This window comes from Pristiophorus japonicus, chromosome 6, assembly GCF_044704955.1.
Source record: "Pristiophorus japonicus isolate sPriJap1 chromosome 6, sPriJap1.hap1, whole genome shotgun sequence".
Taxonomy (NCBI): domain Eukaryota; kingdom Metazoa; phylum Chordata; class Chondrichthyes; family Pristiophoridae; genus Pristiophorus; species Pristiophorus japonicus.
This window is the reverse complement of record NC_091982.1, coordinates 126,153,843-126,179,650: the sequence shown is the minus strand read 5'-3', so window position 1 is coordinate 126,179,650 and position 25,808 is coordinate 126,153,843. Positions and strand designations below refer to the sequence as shown.

General features: G+C 48.9%; 1 protein-coding gene across 1 annotated transcript in view; it reads right to left on the bottom strand.

Annotated features, from left to right (window-relative positions):
• The window catches only part of btk (Bruton agammaglobulinemia tyrosine kinase), a 246,947-nt gene that overhangs the window by 166,452 nt on the left and 54,687 nt on the right, over nucleotides 1-25,808 (bottom strand). Inside the window, exons 4-6 of the mRNA XM_070882169.1 lie at nucleotides 17,525-17,606; nucleotides 12,068-12,196; nucleotides 10,619-10,692 (exon numbers count right to left, since the gene is read on the bottom strand). Coding sequence (XP_070738270.1) covers nucleotides 10,619-10,692; nucleotides 12,068-12,196; nucleotides 17,525-17,606 — 285 coding nt within the window. The remainder of the gene's footprint in view (nucleotides 1-10,618; nucleotides 10,693-12,067; nucleotides 12,197-17,524; nucleotides 17,607-25,808) is intronic.

The window sequence follows — 25,808 nt, the reverse complement described above, 5'->3', positions numbered from 1 at the left end:
AGAGCACCATGTTAGTTCACTATGACATATCTAAGAAGATTAAGCTAGCATGTGATGCCTCTCCGTATGGAGTTGGGGCAGTGATCTCTCATGTATCACATAGTGGGGAGGAGAGACCAATTGCTTTTGCTTCACGCACTCTCAGTGCCAGTGAGAGTAATTATGCGCAAATTGAAAGGGAAGCTTTGGCATTAATTTTTGGGGTCAAGAAGTTTCACAAATACTGTATGGTCGTAAGTTTACCATCGTTACGGACCATAAGCCCCTAACAGCAATCCTCTATCCAAAGTCCCCAGTTCCAACATTAGCTGCAGCCCGAATGCAGAGATGGGCTTTGATTTTGTCAGCATATACATACGATATTAAATACAGACGATCAGCTGATCAAAGTAATGCTGATGCTATGTCTAGATTGCCTTCCCCATCACAAGTTACACCCGATAGAGAAGAAGTGTTTTATTTTTCATACATTGATGAACTGCCAGTCACAGCTGAAGAGATTGGTAGAGCAACCAAATGTGACCCAGTTATGGCAAAGGTGTATGAGTATATTGCAAATGGATGGCCAAACCAGGTAACAGACAAAGATACACATCCATTCTTCATTCATAGGAATGAATTATCAGTCAATAAAGATTGTATCATGTGGGGTACAAGAGTGGTTATACCAAATAAATTTAGGTCCAAATTATTAGGAGACCTCCATGACCAGCACCTGGGAATGTGCTTGACCAAGAGTTTTTTACGCGGTTATTTATGGGGGTCAGGTCTTGATAAAGATATAGAGTACATCGTCAGTCAGTGTACAACATGTCAATCGATAAGCAAGCAACCACCACCAGTACCATTACAGCCATGGAAATGGCCTCCCAGGGTGTGGCAAAGGCTACATATTGATTTTGCTGAGTTAGAAAGACAACAATTGTTCATTGTGATTGATAGCTACTTGAAGTGGGTTGAGGTGTTTCCAATGTGGAAAATAACAACAAGTAAAACATTGGACATTTTACGAAGATTATTTTCTTCATTTGGCCTCCCTGAAGAGATTGTTTTGGATAATGGACCACAATTTCGTTCAGAAGAATTTGCACAATTCATGAGCAAAAATGGTGTGAAACATACCAATGTTCCACCATAGCATCCTGCTTCGAATGGTGCAGCAGAGCGCACTGTACAAATTGTAAAACGTGCCCTCATCAAACAAATGTTAGATCCAAATCCAAGGAAATGACAGTTGTCATTGGATCACAAATTGGCTAATTTTTTGATTACATATCGAAATACTCCTCATACAACTACTGGTAGAACACCAGCAGAGTTGTTTCTCAAACGACAGCCACGAATCAGATTCTCGTTGTTAAAGCCAAATTTGGCACAGTCCGTAGTGACACAATTAAGACAGAAAGAGAATCATGATAGAGGTAGAGTAAAAGAGAGAAGTATGAAATGAAAGGACATTCTTGCTATTGAGGGAGTGCAGCGAAGGTTCACCAGACTGATTCAAGGGATGGCTGGACTGTCATATGAGGAGAGACTGGATCAACTGGGCCTTTATTCACTGGAGTTTAGAAGGATGAGAGGGGATCTCATAGAAATGTATTAGATTCTGACGGGATAGGACAGGTTAGATGCGGAAAGAATGATCCCGATGTTGAGGAAGTCCAAAACCAGGGGACATAGTCTTAGGATAAGGGGTAGGCCATTTAGGACTGAGACGAGGAGAAACTTTTTCACTCAGAGAGTTGTTAACCTGTGGAATTCCCTGCCGCAGAGAGTTGTTGATGCCAGTTCATTGGATATATTCAAGAGGGAGTTAGATATGGCCCTTACGGCTAAGGGGTTCAAGGGGTATGGAGAGAAAGCAGGAAAGGGGTACTGAGGGAATGATCAGCAATGATTTATTGAATGGCGGTGCAGGCTCGAAGGGCCGAATGGCCTACTCCTGTACCTATTTTCTATGTTCCTATGTTTCTATGGGCCCAAGTTTCCACACGATAAAAAACGGGCGCCCCTCCGAGCAGGGCGCCCGTTTTTCGCGCCTAAAACGGCGCCGGAAAAAAACCTCGCGATTCTGGAGAGCCCTGCAGCTCCTTGTCTGTTTGGCACGGCGCCCATGGGGGCGGAGCCTACACTCGCACCGATTTTGTAAGTGGGAGGGGGCAGGTACTATTAAAATTAGTTTTTTTCCTGCCGGCAACCCTGCGCGTGCGTGTTGGAGCGTTCGCGCACGCGCAGTGTGAAGGAAACATTGGCACTCGGCCATTTTTGTAGTTCTTTGTAGCTGTTTAATTTTTGAAATTTTTTTAATAAAAGCACATTGCCATCAGCACATCAGCACTGAGGCTTCTTGCAGCCTTCTCACTGTCTCCTTCCCACCCGCCGTCGGGAACGTCTTCCTCCCCCGCCTGCTGCGTTCGGGCGGGCGGTCGGTCGGGCCCGCACTCCCTCCCTCCCGCCCCCCCGGCCGTCGGGAACGAACGAACGAACGAACTTGTGAGGCTGGCTGAAGCACTTTCACACAGGTAGGAACATGGTTTATTTAATCTTTTCTTTGCTTATAAATTTTTATTCAGGTTGGATTTATTTGTATAATATTTGTAGAAGTATAAATAAGGATTTATTGTAGAATTTAATGACTTCCCTTTTCCCCCCCCTCCCCCCCACACTCCCCCCCCCCCCCCCCTCGTTCTGGACACCTAATTTGTAACCTGCGCCTGATTTTTTAATGTGTAGAACAGGTTTTTTCAGTTCGACAAAAATCTTCACTTGCTCCATTCTAAGTTAGTTTGGTGTACGTTTTCACTGTGGAAACTTTCAAATCAGGCGTCAGTGGCCGGACACGCCCCCTTTTGAAGAAAAAATTCTGTTCCAAAGTAGAACTGTTCTACCTGACTAGAACTGCAGAAAAAAAAATGTGGAGAATTGCGATTTCTAAGATAGTCCGTTCTCCACCAGTTGCTCCTAAAAATCAGGCGCAAATCATGTGGAAACTTGGGCCCTATGTTTCTAAACCAGAAGGTGAGAGTGAAGAACCATCACCATAAATGGTTAAAGTGGTTACCAGGAAGAGTGGTGAAAATATGTGGTTCTCGCACATATTTGGTAAAGATGTTTGATAATGGACAGGTTAGGTTTGTTCATATTGATCATATTTTATCTACAGACATGGAAGGAGTTGAAGGTGGGAATGATTCAATTATTTCTGACTCATCAGATAGTTTTGATACACCAGTAGCAAATCCTAAATCCAATGTACTGGAAACAAATCCAGCAGAGAATCAGAATGAAAGTCTGAGTCTGAGTCAGGAAAACAAAGAGCCTGAAGTTCGAGTGAGTTCAAATGAAAATCAAGGAAATTCCGTGGAGGAAAACCTTCCTCAGGATGAGCCTCGAATGAGTGTGAAATCGACACCATGTTTGGAAGGTTCTGTTCAAGAGCGAAGGGATCCTCTTCGAAACAGAAAACAAATGGTAAAGTTAAATTTGTAAATATAGAAAAAAAATAAGTTTATATCCTCTGTTATGTATAAAAATGAAAGTTATGTATGATGTTTGTTATAAGAACTTCTTCATTGAGGAGGGAGAAGTGTAATGTCTGTAAGCTTGTAATTTTTGTAGCTCCACACTATGGATGTGGACGTATTGTGTACGGCAACTGCAGAGTTAATAATAAACAGAACCAGGCTGTTCCGGAGGCTTCCGACAGAGCTGCCTGCCATGTTAGAAACTGTGTGTGCTGTGCTCTGTGAATATATCACAGAGATAGACAGAAAGTAAGAGAGAGTAACAGACAGACTGGCAGTGTGTGAGACAAATAGAGAGACAGAGAGTGAGCGAGAGTGACAGAGAGAGAGACAGACAGACAGAAAAGACAGTGAGAGAGACAGAGAATGAGTGAGAGAGGGCGACAGAGAGAGAGAGTGTGACAAAGAGAGAGTGACAGAGAGAGACAGACAGACAGAGAATGAATGAGACAGACACAGATTGACAGTGAGCGAGACAGATAGAGAGACAGAGTGAGAGAGAGTGAGAGTGAGAGAGAGAGACAGACAGAAAGATTCAGAAAGAGAGACAGGCAGAGACTGACAGTGTGTGAGACAAATAGAGGGACAGAGTGAGAGAAAGAGAGTGACAGAGAGAGAGAGAGAGAGACAGTGAGAGAAACAGAGAATGAGTGAGAGCGACAGAGAGAGAGAGAGAGCGACAGAGAGAGAGAGAGAGCGACAGAGAGAGAGAGCGAGAGAGAGAGAGAGATCGTGAGAGACAGAGAATTAGTGAGAGAGCAAGAGAGAGAGAGAGAGTGACAGAGAGAAAAAGAGACATTGAGAGGAACAGAGAATGAGTAGGAGAGTGACAGAGAGAGAGGGCGACAGAGAGAGAGGGCGACAGAGAGAGAGGGCGACAGAGAGAGAGATAGTGAGAGATAGAGAATGAGTGAGAGAGAGCGAGAGAGAGAGAGAGACATTGAGAGAAACAGTGAATGAGTAAGAGAGAGTGACAGAGAGAGAGAGTGCGACAGAGAGAGAGAGTGCGACAGAGAGAGAGAGTGCGACAGAGAGAGCTCAACAGAGAGAGAGAGATAGTGAGAGACAGAGAATGAGTGAGAGAGAGTAAATGAGAGCGAGAGAGAGAGAGCGAGAGAGAGAGAGATAGTGAGAGACAGAGAATGAGTGAGAGAGAGCAACAGAGAGAGAGAAAGAGAGTGAGAGAGAGAGAGAGACATTGAGAGAAAAAGAGAATGAGGAAGAGAGAGCGACAGAGAGCGAGAGAATGAGAGAGAGAGAGCGACAGAGAGAGATAGTGAGAGACAGAGAATGAGTGAGAGAGTGCAACAGAGAGAGAGAGTGAGTCACAGAAAATGAGTGAGAGAGAGCGACAGAGAGAGAGATAGTGAGAGAGAGAATGAGAGAGAGCAACAGAGAGAGAGAGAGAGAGAGAGAGACAGAGAGAGAGAGTGACAGAGAGAGTGACAGAGAGAGTGACAGAGAGAGAGGGCGACACAGAGATAGTGTGAGAGAGAGCAACAGAGAGAGAGAAAAAAAGAACGACAGAGGGAGAGAGTGACAGAGAGAGGGCGACAGAGAGAGAGAGAGCGACAAAGAGCGAGAGAGCGACAGAGAGAGAGAGATAGTGAGAGAGACAGAGAATGAGTGAGAGAGAGTGACAGAGAGAGAGAGAGAGAGAGAGAGTGTGCAACAGAGCATGTTGTGTATCTATAAAGCATGCACTCCCATGTTCCGTCACCAGGGAGTGCATCCCCTGAAGTCCTAAGGGATCCCAGCATCCCTTGGGAGTACTGTAAATAAGCCGGCCCCTAAGGCCTGTTCCTCACTCTGGAGTGTCTTAATAAAGACTGAGGTCACTGTTACTTTAACCTCCCTGTGTGCAGTCTCATCTGTGTGAGGAACACAATAACTGGCGACGAGTATACGAATCCAATGCAAAAATGTAGCAAACTGTGGACATCCTGGAGAAGTTCTCGGAGGGTGAGGACTGGGAAGTCTATGTCGAACGGCTAGACCAGTACTTTGTAGCCAACGAGCTGGACGGAGAAGGAAGTGCTGCGGGGCACTGACCTACAGCCTCATGAAGAATCTTCTGGCGCCGGTGAAACCCACAGATAAGTCGTATGAGGAGCTGTGTACACTGGTTCGGGAGCATCTTAACCCGAGGGAGAGCATGCTGATGGCGAGGTTTCGGTTCTACACGTGCCAGCGATCTGAAGGTCAGGAAGTGGCGAGCTACGTCGCCGAGCTAAGGCGACTTGCAGGACAATGTGAGTTTGATGGCTACCTAGAGCAAATGCTCAGAGACTTCTTTGTACTGGGCATTGGCCACGAGACCATCCTACAAAAACTTTTGACTGCAGAGACACCGACCCTCAGTATGGCCATTGCGATAGCACAGGCGTTTATGTCCACCAGTGATATCACCAAACAAATCTCTCAGCACACAAGTGCTAGCAATGTTCATAAATTAACTGGAACTGTGTTTGCGAGCAGAAATGTACAGGGCAGAAACCACGAGTCTGCAACTGCCAGCAGGCCTCAGGTGACCCAGATGACTCAGAGTCCGCAACAAAGGATGAATGCAAGGCAATTCACACCATGTTGGCGTTGTGGAGGCTTCCATCTAGCCTATTCATGCCGCTTCAAAGGGTATGTTTGTAAGAGCTATGGAACAATGGGGCTGCAAGTTCTGCAAAATCTGCTAACCACCACGTGACAGAGGAAGATCAGTCCATGGTGGATCAAAGCAATTTCAAGCCTCAGAGAGAGGCGGCAGATGCTGAAGTACACGGGGTGCACACATTTTCGACGAAATATCTACCTCTAATGCTAAACGTAAAATTGAATGGCTTACCCGTAGCCATGGAACTGAACACTGGCGCTAGCCAATACATCATCAGTAAAAAGATGTTTGAGAGACTGTGCTGCAACAAGGCACTCAGACCAGCCCTAAGCTCCATCCACATGAAACTGAGAATGTACACCAAAGAGCTCATCATTGTCCTGGGAAACGCCATGGTCAAGGTCACCTACGAGGGCACGGTGCACGAACTGCCACTCTGGATTGTCCTGGGCGATGGCCCCACATTGCTTGGAAGGAGCTGGCTGGGAAAAATCTGCTGGAACTGGGATGACATCCGAGCGCGATCACATGTTGATGAGGCCTCATGTACCCAGGTTCTTAACAAATTTCCTTCCCTTTTTGAGCCAGGCATTGTAAACTTTTCCGGGGCGAATGTACGGATCCACTTGATCCCAGAGGCATGACCCATTCACCACAAGGCGCGAGCGGTACCTCACATGATGAGGGAGAGAGTGGAAATCGAGCTTGATAGGCTGCAACGCGAGGGCATCATCTCCCCAATGGAATTCAGCGAGTGGGCCAGCCCGATTGTTCCAGTACTCAAAATTGATGGCACAGTCAGGATTTGCGGCGATTATAAAGTAACTATTAATCATTTCTCGCTACAGGACCAATACCCGCTACCTAAGGCAGACGACCTATTTGCGACGCTCGCAGGAGGCAAGACATTCACCAAGCTCGACCTGACTTCGGCCTACATGACGCAGGAGCTGGAGGAGTCTTCGAAGGGCCTCACCTGCATCAACACGCACAAGGGACTGTTCATTTACAACAGATGTCAGTTTGGAATTCGATTGGCTGCAGCGATCTTCCAGAGAAACATGGAGAGCTTACTCAAGTCGGTACCACGCATGGTAGTTTTTCAGGACGACATACTGTTCACGGGTCGGGACACTGTCGTGCACCTACAAAACCTGGAGGAGGTCCTCCAGCGACTGGATCGCGTAGGGCTGTGGCTGAAGAGGTCAAAATGCGTCTTCATGGCAACAGAAGTGGAGTTTTTGGGGAGAAAGATCGCGGCGGATGGCATTCGGCCCACAAACACCAAGATAGAGGCTATCAGGAACGCACCCAGGCCACAGAACGTCACGGAGCAGCGGTCGTTCCTGGGACTCCTCAACTATTTTGGTAACTTTCTACCGGGGTTAAGCACCCTCTTAGAGCCCCTACATGTGTTATTGCGCAAAGGTGAGAACTGGGTATGGGGAAAAAAAACAAGTAATTGCTTTTGAGAAAGCCAGAAACATTTTATGCTCCAACAAGCTGCTTGTATTGTATAACCCGTGTAAAGACTTGTGCTAGCATGTGATGTGCCGTCGTACGGAGTCGGGTGTGTATTACAACAAGCTAACGTAGCGGGGAAGTTGCAACCTGTTGCCTATGCCAACAGGAGCTTGCCTAAGGCTGAGAGGGCCTACAGCATGATTGAGAAAGAGGCATTAGCGTGTGTGTGTTCGGGGCAAAGAAAATGCATCTGTAGCTGTTTGGCCTCAAATTTGAGCTGGAAACCGATCACATGCCCCTCATATCCCTGTTCGCTGAAAGCAAGGGGATAAATACTAATGCCTCAGCCCACATACAAAAGTGGGCACTCACGCTATAAGTGTATAATTATACCACCCGCCACAGGCCAGGCACCGAGAACTGTGCGGATGCTCTCAGTCGGCTACCATTGCCCACCACGGGGTTGGAAATGGCGCAGCCTGCAAACTTGTTGATGGTGGCGCAGCCCGCAGACTTGTTGATGGTCATGGAAACGTTTGAAAATGATAAATCACCTGTCACGGCCCGCCAGATTAGGACTTGGACCAGCCAAGATCCTCTGCTGTCCCGAGTAAAAAAACTGTGTACTGCACGGGAGCTGGGCCAGCATCCCTGTTGAAATGCAAGAGCTAATCAAGCCGTTCCAGCGGCGAAAGGACGAGCTGTCCATTCAGGCAGACTGCCTGTTGTGGGGTAACCGCGTAGTGCTACCCAAAAAGGGCAGGGAGATGTTCATCTCGGATCTCCACAGCACACACCCGGGTATGGTAATGATGAAAGCAATAGCCAGATCCCACGTGTGGTGGCCCGGTATCGACTCTGACTTAGAGTCCTGTGTACGGCAATGCAGCGTGTGTGCTCAGTTGAGCAACGCGCCCAGAGAGGCACCACTAACTTTGTGGTCCTGGCCCTCCAGACCATGGTCGAGGATCCATGTTGACTATGCGGGCCCGTTTCTCGGTAAAATATTCCTGGTGGTGGTGGATGCTTTTTCAAAATGGATTGAATGTGAAATAATGTCGGGAAGCACCGCCACCGCCACCATTGAAAGCCTGAGGGCCATGTTTGCCACCCACGGCCTGCCTGACACACTGGTCAGTGACAACAGGCCATGTTTCACCAGTGCCGAATTTAAAGAATTCATGACCCGCAATGGGATCAAACATGTCACCTCGGCCCCGTTTAAACCAGCCTCCAATGGGCAGGCAGTACAAACCATCAAACAGAGCCTTAAACGAGTCGCAGAACGCTCACTCCAAACCCACCTGTCCCGAGTACTGCTCAGCTACCGCACGAGACCCCACTCGCTCACAGGGGTGCCCCCGGCTGAGCTACTCATGAAAAGGACACTTAAAACCAGACTCTCGCTGGTTCACCCCAACCTGCATGATCAGGTAGAGAGCAGGCGGCAGCAACAAAATGTAAACGATGGTCGCGCCACTGTGTCACGGGAAATTGATCTGAATGACCCTGTGTATGTGCTAAACTATGGACATGGTCCCAAGTGGATCGGGGGCACGGTGATAGCTAAAGAAAGGAGTAGGGTGTTTGTCGTCAAACTAGATAATGGACAAATTTGCAGAAAGCACCTGGACCAAACGAGGCTGCGGTTCACAGACTGCCCTGAACAACCCACAGCAGACACCACCTTTTCCGAGCCCACAACACACACCCAAACGACACCACCCTGGACCAGGAAATCAAACCCATCACGCCCACCAGCCCAGCAAGGCCAGGGTCACCCAGCAGCCCTGTAGGGCCAACACACCAGCCCAGCGAGGACACAGCCAACACAACAGAACAGACATTTGTACCGAGGCAGTCCACCAGGGAAAGAAAGGCTCCCGACCGCCTCACCTTGTAAATAGTTTTCACTTTGATTTTGGGGGGAAGTGATGTTGTGTATGTAAAGCATGAACTCCCATGTTCCGGTACCAGGGAGCGCATCCCCTGAAGTCCCAAGGGATCCCAGCATCCCTTGGGAGCACTGTATATATGCCGGCCCCTAAGGCCTGTTCCTCACTCTGGAGTGTCTTAATAAAGACTGAGGTCACTGTTACTTTAACCTCCCTGTGTGCAGTCTCATCTGTGTTAGGAACACAATAGAGAGAGAGTGACAGAGAGAGAGAGAGAGAGAGAGAGAGACAGAGAATGAGACAGAGAGAGATTGACAGTGAGTGAGACGGATAGAGAGACAAGAGTGAGAGAGAGTGACAGAGAGAGACAGAGAGACAGAGAATGAGACAGAGACTGACAGTGAGTGAGACAGATAGAGAGACAGAGTGAGAGAGAGTAACCGAGAGAGAGAGAGACAACGACAGAGAGAGTGGCAGAGAGAGAGAGAGAGAGAGCGACGGAGAGAGACAGAGATAGTGAGAGACAGAGAATGAGTGAGAGAGCGACACAGTGAGAGAGAGAGCGACAGAGAGAGAGAGATAGTGAGAGACAGCGAATGAGTGAGAGAGAGCGACAGAGAGATAGTGAGAGACAGAGAATGAGTGAGAGAGAGTAACAGAGAGAGAGAGAGAACGACAGAGAGAGAGTGACAGAGAGAGAGAGCGAGAGAGCGAGAGAGCAACAGAGAGAGAGATAGTGAGAGATACAGAGAATGAGTGAGAGAGAGAGAGCGACAGAGAGAGAGAGCAACAGAGAGAGAGAGAGAGCAACAGAGAGATAGTGAGAGACAGAGAATGAGTGAGAGAGAGTAACAGAGAGAGAGTGACAGAGAGAGAGAGCGACAGAGAGCGAGAGAGCAACAGAGAGAGAGATTGAGAGATACAGAGAATGAGTGAGAGAGAGAGAGAGAGAGAGAGAATGAGAGAGAGAGAAAGAGTGACAGAGAGAGAGAGCAACAGAGAGAAAGAGCGACAGAGAGGGAGAGCAACAGAGAGAGAGAGAGAGAGAGAGCGAGAGAGTGACAGAGAGAGAGAATGAGTGAGAGCACGAGCGGGTAATAATTAGGATGTTCTAACGGGACACTTGCCTGTTGCTCTTCTTCCACCGGAGTTGGAGGGAGCGGCTTCCTGGATTTACGTCGGGAATTCCTTGATTGAAGAACTGCAATCAAAATATTTTGAAATGAATTCACAAGTTTCCTTTGCTGAAATTGCTGTTCAGTTGCCACAGATGGACAGTGTACACCATCCTGCAGAGTGCACGTGTTAGCTTGGCCCACTTGGGAGGACTCTGACCCCTTAAGCCGAAGGTGTCGGGATCAAGCCTCACCGCGAGACTTGAGACCCGTCTGTGTGTTACTGGGGGAGTGCCACACTGTTAGGCAAACAGTGAGACCCAGATCCCATCTCCCTGCACTGCTGGTTCACGTAGGAACATCGGAAAAAGACCGAGGTCCATCTCGGCTACCTTCTACCACCGTGGCAGTCACATGGTACAGTGATATATACAGGGAGGTGCTGTCTTTTGGATGAGACGTTAAACCGAGAGTTATCCCCGGTGTCCTGGCCAATAGTTATTCCTCAACCAACATCACTAAAACAGATTATCTGGTCATTATCATATTGCTGTGTGTGGGAGCTTGCTGTGCGCAAATTGGCTGCCACGTTTCCCACATTACGCCAGTGACTACACTCCAAGAGTACTTCATTGGCTGCAAAGCGCTTTGGGACGTCCTGTGGTCATGAAGGATGCTATGGAAATGGAAATCGAAATCTTTCTTGGGCGCTGTCCAGGACCCCGGGGATAACCCCCCTGCTCTTTTTCAAATAGTGCCGTGGGATCTTTTACGTCCACCTGAGAGAGCAGACGGGGCCTCGGTTTAACATCTCATCCGAAAGTTGGCACCTCCGACAGTGCAGCACTCCCTCGGCCCTGCACTGGGAGTGTCAGCCTGGAGTGGGACTTGAACCCACGACCTTCTCCCACTGAGCCCAGGCTGACAGGGAGAATGTGGCAGCCCAGAGGGTCCCAGTGCCATCTACCATTTGCTGGCAAGGACCCCACCCTTACTCCCCAGAGATGCCCCCCCCACCCCCTCCCCACCAACCTGTTGCTAATCGGGGCAGATCCGATAGCTGGGAGAGTGAATGTACCAATGGCTGCCAACCTGACTCAGCTGAAGTTTGGGAAGTACCCGGGGGTACAACACTTGGCCTCAGTGCCCCCCCCCACCCCAGGCTAGGGATGGGGAAAGCCAGCGGGGAGCTGCCCCTCCTGACCATTCTGGCGGACGCCACAAGGACGGGAGCGGGCAGGTCTGCGATTACCCTGCTGCCTCGGGCCCTTTGTCCAGCTCCCTGGGAAAGGGCTGGTGCTGACTATGGAGCTGTGCCCCGGGGGGCTCAGGGCTCCCCCCCCCCACCGGGCCTGGGAAAGGGCTGATGCTGACTATGGAGCTGTACCCCAGGGAGCTCAGTGCCCCGAGCACAATAAAGGCAAAGATCGCCCAGAGCTTGTACAAGAGAAAGGCTCTCACAGGAATTCATGGACTGGATGACACAACACCCTGGGGCAGTTTTCGCAGACTGTTGGCAGCAGACCCATTCTCCCTCCAGCCAGAAACAGGGGTGGTATTTCTGCATCAGCTCCTGGTTGAAGCGGATTCCTGAAACCCAGAAAAATAAAATCAGTACACGGGGCGAGAGATCAATAGAACATCCCCCCGAATAGATCACAAGTTACGCCCCCCACCCCCCCCCGAATATATCACAGGTTACCCCCCCCCCCCACCGAATATAACAGGGAATTATAGACCGGTCAGCCTGATATCGGTAGTGGGTAAAATGATGGAATCAATTATTAAGGATGTCATAGCAGCGCATTTGGAAAGAGGTGATATGATAGGTCCAAGTCAGCATGGATTTGTGAAAGGGAAATCATGCTTGACAAATCTTCTGGAATTTTTTGAGGATATTTCCAGTAGAGTGGACAAGGGAGAACCAGTTGATGTGGTATATTTGGACTTTCAGAAGGCTTTCGACAAGGTCCCACACAAGAGATTAATGTGCAAAGTTAAAGCACATGGGATTGGGGGTAGTGTGCTGACATGGATTGAGAACTGGTTGTCAGACAGGAAGCAAAGAGTAGGAGTAAATGGGTACTTTTCAGAATGGCAGGCAGTGACTAGTGGGGTACCGCAAGGTTCTGTGCTGGGGCCCCAGCTGTTTACACTGTACATTAATGATTTAGACGAGGAGATTAAATGTAGTATCTCCAAATTTGCGGATGACACTAAGTTGGGTGACAGTGTGAGCTGCGAGGAGGATGCTATGAGGCTGCAGAGTGACTTGGATAGGTTAGGTGAGTGGGCAAATGCATGGCAGATGAAGTATAATGTGGATAAATGTGAGGTTATCCACTTTGGTGGTTAAAAACAGAGAGACAGACTGTTATCTGAATGGTGACAGATTAGGAAAAGGGGAGGTGCAACGAGACCTGGGTGTCATGGTACATCAGTCATTGAAGGTTGGCATGCAGGTACAGCTGGCGGTTAAGAAAGCAAATGGCATGTTGGCCTTCATAGCGAGAGGATTTGAGTACAGGGGCAGGGAGGTGTTGCTACAGTTGTACAGGGCCTTGGTGAGGCCACACCTGGAGTATTGTGTACAGTTTTGGTCTCCTAACCTGAGGAAGGACATTCTTGCTATTGAGGGAGTACAGCGAAGGTTCACCAGACTGATTCCCGGGATGGCGGGACTGACCTATCAAGAAAGACTGGATCAACTGGGCTTGTATTCACTGGAGTTCAGAAGAATGAGAGGGGACTTCATAGAAACATTTAAAATTCTGATGGGTTTAGACAGGTTAGATGCAGAAAGAATGTTCCCAATGTTGGGGAAGTCCAGAACCAGGGGTCACAGTCTAAGGATAAGGGGTAAGCCATTTAGGACCGAGATGAGGAGAAACTTCTTCACCCAGAGAGTGGTGAACCTGTGGAATTCTCTACCACAGAAAGTTGTTGAGGCCAATTCACTAAATATATTCAAAAAGGAGTTAGATGTAGTCCTTACTACTCGGGGGATCAAGGGGTATGGCGAGAAAGCAGGAATGGGGTACTGAAGTTGCATGTTCAGCCATGAACTCATTGAATGGTGGTGCAGGCTCGAAGGGCCGAATGGCCGACTCCTGCATCTATTTTCTATGTTTCTCGGTTACCCCCCCCCCCCGAATATATCACAAGTTACCCCACCCCCCGAATATATCACAGGTTTCCCCCCCCCGAATATAACACAGATTACCCCCCCCCTCCCCGAATATATCACAAGTTACCCCACCCCCTGAATATATCACAGGTTTCCCCCCCCCGAATATAACACAGGTTACCCCCCCCGAATATATCACAGGTTCCCCCCCCCAAATATAACACAGGTTACCCCCACCTCCCCGAATATATCACAAGTTACCCCACCCCCCGAATATAACACAGGTTACCCCCCCGAATATATCACAGGTTCCCCCCCGCCCCGAATATATCACAGGTTACCCGCCCCCCTCCCACCGAATATATCACAAGTTGCCCCCCCCCGAATATATCACAGGTTAACCCCCCCGCCGAATATATCACAGGTTCTCCCCCCGCCGAATATATCACAGATTACCCCCCCCCACCGAATATATCACAAGTTGCCCCCCCCCGAATATATCACAGGTTACCCCCCCCCCACCGAATATATCACAAGTTGCCCCCCCCGAATATATCACAGGTTAACCCCCCCCGAATATATCACAAGTTACCCCCCCCGAATATATCACAGGTTCCCCCCCCCCGAATATATCACAGGTTACCCCCCCCCGAATATATCACAAGTTACCCCCCCCGAATATATCACAGGTTCCCCCCCCCCGAATATAACACAGGTTACCCCCCCACCGAATATATCACAGGTTCCCCCCCCCACCGAATATATCACAAGTTGCCCCCCCCCGAATATATCACAGGTTACCCCCCCCACCGAATATACCACAAGTTGCCCCCCCCCCGAATATATCACAGGTTACCCCCCCCCACCGAATATATCACAGGTTACCCCCCCCCACCGAATATATCACAAGTTGCCCCCCCCCGAATATATCACAGGTTACCCCCCCCGCCGAATATATCACAAGTTGCCCCCCCCCGAATATATCACAGGTTAACCCCCCCCGCCGAATATATCACAGGTTACCCCCCCCCACCGAATATATCACAAGTTGCCCCCCCCCGAATATATCACAGGTTACCCCCCCCCCGCCAAATATATCACAAGTTGCCCCCCCCCGAATATATCACAGGTTACCCCCACCCCACCGAATATATCACAAGTTGCCCCCCCCCGAATATATCACAGGTTACCCCCCCCCCCACCGAATATATCACACAGGTTACCCCCCACCGAATATATCACAGGTTAACCCCCCCCAAAAAATATCACAGGTTCCCCCCCCCGAATATATCACACAGATTACCCCTCCGAACATCACACAGATCACCCTCCCCCCCACCCCGAACATATCACACAGGTTACCCCACCCCCCGAACATATCACACAGATTACACCCCCCCCCCGAATATATCACACAGATTACCCCCCCCCCCGAATATACCACACAGATTACCCCCCCCCCGAATATATCACACAGATTACCCCCCCCCGAATATATCACACAGATTACCCCCCCCCCCGAATATATCACACAGATTACCCCCCCCCCCCGAATATATCACACAGATTACCCCCCCCCGAATATATCACACAGATCACCCTCCCCCCCACCCCGAACATATCACACAGGTTACCCCACCCCCCGAACATATCACACAGATTACCCCCCCCCCGAATATATCACACAGATTACCCCCCCCCGAACACCACACAGATCACCCCCCCCACCCCGAACATATCACACAGATTACCCCCCCCCCCGAATATATCACACAGATTACCCCCCCCCGAATATATCACACAGATTACCCCCCCCCGAATATATCACACAGATTACCCCCCCCCCCGAACACCACACAGATCACCCCCCCCACCCCGAACATATCACACAGGTTACCACCCCACCCCCACACCGCACATATCACACAGATTACCCCCCCCGAATATATCACACAGATTACCCCCCCCCCGAATATATCACACAGATTACCCCCCCCGAATATATCACAGATTACCCCCCCCCCCCCGAACACCACACAGATCACCCCACCCCCCCCACACCGCACATATCACACAGATTACCCCCCCCCCCCCTCCCGGAATATATCACACAGACCCCCCCTCCAATTATCGCACAGACTCTGGGTTCTGGGGCCGCTGATAGATTCTGCGCCTGTGCTCGTTGAGTGTGACTGACAGCTTTAAGAACCCGAGGTCTCCTGCAATCATCCACAACGTCTCTGGGCTACCTAACCTATAGCCTGCTTTCACAATCTCTCTGTCCCGACCTGCACCTGTTCCCAGACCCCTCTCTGTGGGGGGCCCCGGGAGAACGGTTTAAAAGATGAGAGTGGAATGGCCGTATCCCGACTTGCAGCGCCTGCGATCACTGGGCCGGAGCACGAGCTGCCGGGAGTCAGACTGTTCACAACCCTGGTGCCCTATTTAACCCTGAGCTGAGTCTCTGGCCACATATCTACGGCATCACTAAAACCGCCTATTGCCACCTCCATAACATCGCCCGTCTCCGTCCCTGCCTCAGCTCATCCGCTGCTGAAACCCTCATCCATGCCGTTGTTACCGCTAGACTTGACTACTCCAACGCACTCCTGGCCCACCTCCCATCTTCCACCCTCCATAAACTTGAGCTCATCCAGGACTCAGCTGCCCGTGTCCTAACTCGCACCAAGTCCCGCTCACTCATCACCCCTGTGTTCGCTGATCTACATTGGCTCCCGTCCAGCAATGCCTCAATTTTAAAATTCTCATCCTTGTTTAAAAATCCCTCCATGGCCCTCGCCCCTCCCTATCTCTCTAATCGGCACTGATATATCTGCACTCCTCTAATTCTGCCCTCCTGAGCATCCCTGATTATAATCGCTTCACCATCGGTGGCCGTGCTTTCTGTTGCCTGGGCCCCAAGCTCTGGAACTCCCTCCCTAAACCTCTCCGCCTCTCTACCTCTCTTTCCTCCTTTAGGACGCTCCTTAAAACCTGCCTCTTTGACTGAGCTTTTTGGTCACCTGTCCTGATGGCTCCTTATGGGGCTCAGTGTCAATATTTGTCAGACTACACTCCTATGAAGCGCCTTGGACATTTTACTACATTGAAAGTGCTATATAAATGCAAGTTGTTGTTGTTGTCAGGCGAGCAGAGGCAAAACTGTCTCCTGGGTGTAAATGGCATCACTCTGCCTGCCTGTATAAGAAATAGGATCAGGAGTAGGCCACACGGCCCCTCGAGCCTGCTCCGCCATTTAATACGATCATGGCTTATCTGATCATGGACTTAGCTCCACTTCCCTGCCCACTCCCATAACCATAACAGAGGATACAGATTTAAGGTAATTCAAAAAAGAGTTAGAAGTCAGTCGTGAAGAACTATTCTGGGGCACTGAATTATTAGGATCTTGAATGCAATGCCTAAAAGTGTGCTGGAAGGGAGATTGGATAAATATTTGAAGGGAAGAAATTTATGCTGCTCTGGGAACAGAGCACGGGAATGGGACTACTTGGGTAGCTCTTTCAAAGAGCCGACACAGACTTGGAGGGAAGCTGTGAGCCAATGGGATGCAAGTGCTCCCCAAACTTTCAATGGGCGTGTAATCTCTCAACACGCCGCCTCCTGGTTCTGGTTCTATGACCGCACTGCGAGGTGATAGTGAGATAAAAATGGTTACGTTCCCCCGCCCCGTGAGTAACCGACTTGCCACGGGACCTCTCACGTCGCTAATCTTTTCTGACGCTAATCAAAGTTAAAGGAGAGCAGTTGAGTAAATGGCGGCACGTAACTGCTGTTGAGCTCTTTGATCCACTGCTTCCGCACATCTTCATTCTTGGCGAACACGTAGAGAGGGCCCTCATCGTACACGATCTGTGGAAGAGGGGGTCACGGCATATGAGTAAAAACCCAGCATCAAAAGCTCACGACAGCACGTAGCAATCAAACGCCTTCCCTCCCAGCCCAACCCTGCCAACAGCAACTGCGAGCTTCAGGCTTGTTGGGCCGGCCTCTTTGAGCTCAGGTCCCGCGCTCCTTCGCTCTCCCCCGCTGTGGCCTACCTCTCGGGCCTGGGCTTGTGGCTTGTCTCTGCGGCCAGGCCAACTGTGTCACCAAGGGTCTGAAAATCCACAGCCTGGGCATGGGGGCTCAAAAACTAAAACATTCAACCCTCTGCTGATCCTCTCCCCAAACCTCCCGAGAGGCTGAGCCACCACAGGCTACCCACCCTGCGCCCATCCCCCTATATAATGCCACTGAGGGAAGGTGGTTCCAGGAGTAGGGCCGGAAATGAAGCCACTTCCATCGCTGAGTGTAGCCCAGTCCCAGCTCAGGGTTGCCGTGGCAACTGCCAGGCCGGTAAATAGCGGCAGTGGAGCCATCAAGGGTATGTGTGTGCTACGTGTCACGATCGAGGCCTGGGCGAGGGATAGGGCCACATCGGTCACTCAGTGCGGACCGACAGCAGCCCTGAGGGTCCACAGCAGCGTGACTTCACCCCCGCCCCTCCCCCGCCACCCCAACCTCCTCTTCATCAGCGCAAGGCACGGAAAAACCTGCCGTGGCCCCGCTTAAAACATGCTCAGTCGTGACCCCGGGTCATCAGCCGGGATACCGAGAGGCAGACTGAGCTTAGATATCACTCCCGCTCCAACTGACGAACAGCATCTCAAACCTGTTCCAGCATTCAGTTAGATCACAGCTGATCTGCACCTCAACCCCATTTACCCGCCTTTACTGCATATTCCTTCAAACCCTTACCCAACAACAATCGATCGAGCTCAGTCTTGAAAACTCCAACTGTCCCCCAGCATCCACAGCCTTTTGGGGTCAGGGTTCCCAGTTCCCACACCCCATTGTGTGATAAGGTGCTTCCTGAATCTGCTCACCAACCGCCTCGCTCTCATTTTACCTTGTGTGCCCTTGTTCTGTACTCCCCCACCAGAGAGAATAGCTTCTCTCCATTTACCCTATCGACTCCGTTAATATCTTAAACACCTCGATTAAATCAACCCTCAATCTACAATACTCAAAGGAATAAAATTCTAGTCTGTGCGACCTGGCCTCATAATTTGACCCCTTAAGCCCTGGAAATCGAAGGGGTGCTGAGATTCCTGCACAGCGGTGAAACTCCACCTAAGGGTCATTGATAGTAACAGATAAAGATCATAGAATCATAGACATTTACAGCACGGAAGGAGACATTTCGGCCCATCATGTCCGTGCCGGCCGACCAAGAGCTATCCAGCCTAATCCCACTTTCCAGCTCTCGGTCCGTAGCCCTGCAGGTTACGGCACTTCAAGTGCACATCCAGGTACTTTTTAAATGTGGTGAGGGTTTCTGCCTCTACCACCCTTTCAGGCAGTGAGTTCCAGACCCCCACCACCCTCTGGGTGAAGATATTTCCCCTTATATCTCCTCTATACCTCCCTCAATTACTTTTAAATCTATGCCTTCTGGTTGCTGACCCCTCTGCCAAGGGAAACAGGTCCTTCCTATCCATTCTATCCAGGTCCCTCATAATTTTACACACCTCAATCAGGTCTCCCCTCAGCCTCCTCTGTTCCAAAGAAAACAGACCCAGTATCTCCAATCTTTCCTCAAAGCTAAAATTCTCCAGTCCAGGCAACATCCTCGTAAATCTCCTCTGTACCCTCTCAGTGCAATCACATCTTTCCTGTAATGTGGTGACCAGAACTGCACGCAGTACTCCAGCTGCGGCCTAACCAATGTTTTATACAGTTCAAGCATAACCTTCCTGCTCTTGTACTCTATGCCTCGACTAATAAAGGCAAGCATTCTGTGTGCCTTCTTAACCTCCTTATCTACCTGGCCTGCTACCTTCAGGGATCTGTGGACATGTACTCCAAGGTCCCTTTGTTCCTCTACACTTTTCAGTGTCCGACCATTTAATGTGTATTCCCTTGCCTTGTTATCCCGCCCCAAATGCATTACCTCACTTATCCGGATTGAATTCCATTTGTCACCGTTCTGCCCACCTGACCAGTACATTGATATCTTCCTGCAGTCCACAGCTTTCTTCTTCATTATCAACCACACAGCCTATTTCAGTTTCATCTGAAAACTTCTTAATCATACCCCCAACATTCAATTCCAACTCATTGATATATACCACAGAAAGCAAGGGACCCAGTACTGAGCCCGGCGGAACCTCACTGGATACAGCCTTCCAGTCACAAAAACACCCATCAACCATTACCCTTTGCTTCCTGCCTCTGAGCCAATTTTGGATCCAACTTACCACTTTGCCCTGGATCCCATGGGCTTTGACTTTTGTGACCAGTCTGCCATGTGGGACCTTATTAAAAGCTTTGCTAAAATCCATATACACTACATCACACATTACCCTCATCGATCCTCCTTGTTACCTCATCGAAAAATTCAATAAAGTTAATCAGGCATGACCTTCCCTTGACAAATTCATGCTGACTGTCCTTGATTAATCCATATCTTTCCAAATGAAGATTTATCCTGTCTCACAGGACTTTTTCCAATAATTTTCCCACCACCGAGGTTAGGCTGACTGGCCTGTAATTACTCGGTCTATCCCTTTCTCCCTTTTTAAACAACAATACAAAAATATTAGCAGCACTCCAGTCCTCTGGCACCACACCTGTAACCAGAGAGGACTAGAAAATGATGCTCAGAGCCTCTGCTATTTCCTCTTTTGCTTCTCTTGACAGCCTGGGATACATTTGATACAGGCCTGGGGATTTATCCACTTTCAAAGCTTAACTTCCTATCACACTATGTTTATCTCATCTAATATTTCACATTCCTCCTCCCTCATTGCAAAGTCTGCATTTCCCCTCTCTTTTGTGAAAACAGATGCAAAGTATTCATTAAGAATTATATCCACATCTTCCGCCTCCACAAACAGCTTTCCTTTATGGTCTCTAATAGGCCCTAATCTTTCTCCAGTTGTCCTCTTAATGTATTTATAAAACATTCTTTCATGCTCTCTTTGCTTTGCTGATACCTTTTTTAATTGCACCCCTGCAGTTCTTATACTCCTCTACAGTTTCTGCAGTGTTGAGTTCTCGGTATCTGTCATAAGCTTCCCTTTTTTGCTTTATCTTACACTGTATGTCCCTTGACATCCAGGCGGCTCTAGATTTGTTAGAGTGGAATGACATGGGGTGAAGAGAGCTCTTAACACCGCCTTCGTGTCCTATTGAGATAGTGAGTCAGTGCCTGATACAGGAGACTGGGTCTGCGATAGTGAGTCAGTGCCTTATACTGGACATTGGGTCTGTGATAGTGAGTCAGTGCCTTATACTGGACATTGGGTCTGGGATAGTGAGTCAGTGCCTTATACTGGACACTGGGTCCATGGATAGTGAGCCAGTCCCTTATACTGGACATTTGGTCCATGGATAGTGAGTCAGCGCCTTATACTGGACACTGGGTCCATGGATAGTGATTCAGTGCATTATACTGGACACTGGGTCCATGGATAGTGAGTCAGTCCCTTATACTGGACATTAGGTCCATGGATAGTGAGTCAGTGCCTTATACTGGACACTGGGTCTGGGATATTTGAGTCAGTGCCTTATATTGGACACTGGGTCTGGGATAGTGAGTCAGTCCCTTATACTGGACACTGACCCATGGATATTGAGTCAGTCCCTTATACTGGACACTGGGTCCATGGATATTGAGTCAGTCCCTTATATTGGACACTGGGTCCATGGATAGTGAGTCAGTCCCTTATACTGGACACTGACCCATGGATATTGAGTCAGTCCCTTATACTGGACACTGGGTCCATGGATAGTGAGTCAGTCCCTTATACTGGACACTGACCCATGGATATTGAGTCAGTCCCTTATACTGGACACCGGGTCCATGGATAGTGAGTCAGTCCCTTATACTGGACACTGGGTCTGGGATAGTGAGTCAGTGCTTTATACTGGACACTGGGTCCATGGATAGTGAGTCAGTGCCTTATACTGAACATTGGATCTGGGATAGTGAGTCAGTCCCCTATACTGGACATTGGGTCTGGGATAGTGAGTCAGTGCCTTATACTGGACACTGGGTCCATGGAAAGTGAGTCAGTCCCTTATACTGGACACTGGGTCTGGGATAGTGAGTCAGTTGGACACTGGGTCCATGGATAGTGAGTCAGTCCCTTATACTGGACACTGGGTCTGGGATAGTAAGTCAGTCCCTAATACTGGACACTGGGTCCATGGATAGTGAGTCAGTCCCTTATACTGGACACTGACCCATGGATATTGAGTCAGTCCCTTATACTGGACACTGGGTCCATGGATAGTGAGTCAGTGCCTTATACTGGACACTGGGTCTGGGATAGTGAGTCAGTCCCTTATACTGGACACTGGGTCTGGGATAGTGAGTCAGTGCCTTATACTGGACACTGGGTCCATGGATAGTGAGTCAGTGCCTTATACTGGACACTTGGTCCATGGATAGTGAGTCAGTGCCTTATACTGGACACTGGGTCTGGGATATTTGAGTCAGTGCCTTACACTGGACACTGGGTCCATGGATAGTGAGTCAGTCCCTTATACTGGACACTGGGTCCATGGATAGTGAGTCAGTCCCTTATACTGGACACTGGGTCTGGGATAGTGAGTCAGTCCCTTATACTGGACACTGGGTCTGGGATAGTGAGTCAGTGCCTTATACTGGACACTGGGTCTGTGATAGTGAGTCAGTCCCTTATACTGGACATTGGGTCTGGGATAGTGAGTCAGTGCCTTATACTGGACACTGGGTCCATGGATAGTGAGCCAGTCCCTTATACTGGACACTGGGTCTGGGATAGTGAGTCAGTGCCTTATACTGGACATTGGGTCTTGGATAGTGAGTCAGTGCCTTATACTGGACACTGGGTCTGAGATAGTGAGTCAGTGCCTTATACTGGACACTGGGTCTGGGATAGTGAGTCAGTCCCTTATACTGGACACTGGGTCTGCGATAGTGAGTCAGTCCCTTATACTGGACACTGGGTCTGGGATAGTGAGTCAGTGCCTTATACTGGACACTGGGTCTGGGATAGTGAGTCAGTGCCTTATACTGGACATTGGGTCTTGGATAGTGAGTCAGTCCTTTATACTGGACACTGGGTCTGAGATAGTGAGTCAGTGCCTTATACTGGACACTGGGTCTGGGATAGTGAGTCAGTCCCTTATACTGGACACTGGGTCTGCGATAGTGAGTCAGTGCCTTATACTGGACATTGGGTCTTGGATAGTGAGTCAGTCCTTTATACTGGACACTGGGTCTGAGATAGTGAGTCAGTGCCTTATACTGGACACTGGGTCTGGGATAGTGAGTCAGTCCCTTATACTGGACACTGGGTCTGCGATAGTGAGTCAGTCCCTTATACTGGACACTGGGTCTGGGATAGTGAGTCAGTGCCTTATACTGGACACTGGGTCTGAGATAGTGAGTCAGTCCCTTATACTGGACACTGGGTCTGCGATAGTGAGTCAGTCCCTTATACTGGACACTGGGTCTGGGATAGTGAGTCAGTGCCTTATACTGGACATTGGGTCTGGGATAGTGAGTCAGTGCCTTATACTGGACACTGGGTCTGTGATAGTGAGTCAGTCCCTTATACTGGACAGTGGGTCTGGGATAGTGAGTCAGCCCCTTATACTGGACACTGGGTCCATGGATAGTGAGTCAGTGTCTTATACTGGACACTGGGTCTGCGATAGTGAGTCAGTGCCTTATACTGGACACTTGTTCCATGGATAGTGAATCAGTCTTTATACTGGACACTGGGTCCATGGATAGTGAGTCAGTGTCTTATACTGGACATGGGTCTGGGATAGTGAGTCAGTGCCTTATACTGGACACTTGTTCCATGGATAGTGAATCAGTCTTTATACTGGACACTGGGTCCATGGATAGTGAGTCAGTGTCTTATACTGGACATTGGGTCCATGGATAGTAAGTCAGTCCCTTACACTGGGCACTGGGTCTGTGATAGTGAGTCAGTCCCTTATACTGGAGACTGGGTCCACCTTATGAAACATGGAGTGGGTCCCAAGCCAGCAAATAATGACTAAAAAAATGATTAAGAAACCGAAGATAGACTATGAAGGTAAACTAGCACAAAATATAAAAACAGATAGCAAGATTTTCTATAGATATATAAAAAGGAAAAGAGTGGCTAACGTAAATGTTGGTCCCTTAGAGGACGAGACCGGGAAATTAGTAATGATGAACATGGAGATGGCAGAAACTCTGAACAAATATTTTGTATCAGTCTTTACGGTAGAGGGCACTAACAATATTCCAACAGTGGATAGTCAAGGGTCTTTAGGGGGTAAGGAACTTAACACAATCACAATCACGAAGGAGGTGTTACTCTCTAAGATAATGGGACGAAAGGCAGATAAATCCCCTGGACCTGATGACTTGCATCCTAGGGTCTTAAGAGAAGTAGTGGAAGTGATAGTGGATGCATTGGTTGTAATTTACCAAAATTCCCTGGATTCTGCGGAGGTCCCAGTAGATTGGAAAACTGCAATTGTAACGCCCCTATTTAAAAAAGGAGTGATAGGAGATTCAATTGTAAGGGGAATAGATGGGCGTTTCTGCGGCCGCAACCGAGACTCCAGAATGGTATGTTGCCTCCCTGGTGCAAGGGTCAAGGATGTCTCGGAGCGGGTGCAGGACATTCTGAAAATGGAGGGAGAACAGCATGTTGTCGTGTTGCATATTGGTACCAACGACATAGGTAAAAAAAAGGGATGAGGTCCTACGAGACGAATTTAAGGAGCTAGGAGCTAAATTAAAAAGTAGGACCGCAAAAGTAGTAATCTCGGGAGGGATTCAAATTCCTGGGGCATTGGAACCGGTTCTGAGGGAGGTGGGACCAGTACAAACCGGACGGTCTGCACCTGGGCAGGACAGGAACCACGTCCTAGGGGGAGTGTTTGCTAGTGTTGTTGGGGAGGAGTTAAACTAATATGGCAGGGGGATGGGAACCAATGCAGGGAGACAGAGGGAAACAAAATGGAGACAGAAGCAAAAGACAGAAAGGAGATGAGTAAATGTGGAGGGCAGAGAAACCCAAGGCAAAAAACAAAAAGGGCCAATGTACAGCAAAATTCTAAAGGGTCAAAGTATAATTTAAAGGCAAGCCTGAAAGCTCGGTGCCTCAATGCGAGGAGTATTCGGAACTCAGGAGAGGGCTCTGAGCTAGTTAGAGTGGCTGAGAGCGCAGATGAACAGGACCCCAAGAAAGAATGCAAAAGGCAGGAGGCAACAGAGCAGAGTAACACTGGGGTAAGTGTAAACCACAAGGTGATAGGAAGGGACAATATGTATGAATATAAAGGGGCTGCAGGAGGGGTCAAAACTAAAAATCATGGTTTAAAAGCTAGGATTAAAACACTTTATCTAAACGCAAGCAGCATTCGAAATAAAATAAATGAGTTGACGGCACAAATCATTACAAATGGGTATGATTTGGTGGCCATTACGGAAACGTGGTTGCAGGGTGGCCAAGACTGGGAATTAAACATACAGGGGTATCTGACAATTCAGAAGGATAGACAAGAAGGGAAAGGAGGTGGGGTAGCTCTGTTAATAAAGGATGATATCAGGGCAGTTGTGAGAGATGATATTGGCTCTAATGAACAAAATGTTGAATCATTGTGGGTGGAGATTAGAGATAGTAAGGGGAAAAAGTCACTGGTGGGTGTAGTTTATAGGCCCCCAAATAATAACTTCATGGTGGGGCGGACAATAATCAAGGGAATAATAGAGGCATGTGAAAAAGGAACAGCAGTAATCATGGGGGATTTTAACCTACATATCGATTGGTCAAATCAAATCGCACGGGGTAGCCTTGAGGAGGAATTCATAGAATGCATACAGGATTGTTTCTTCGAACAGTATGTTACAGAACCTACAAGGGAGCAAGCTATCTTAGATCTGGTCCTGTGTAATGAGACAGGAATAATAAACGATCTCCTAGTAAAAGATCCTCTCGGAATGAGTGATCACAGTATGGTTGAATTTGTAATACAGATTGAGGGTGAGGAAGTAGTGTCTCAAACGAGCAT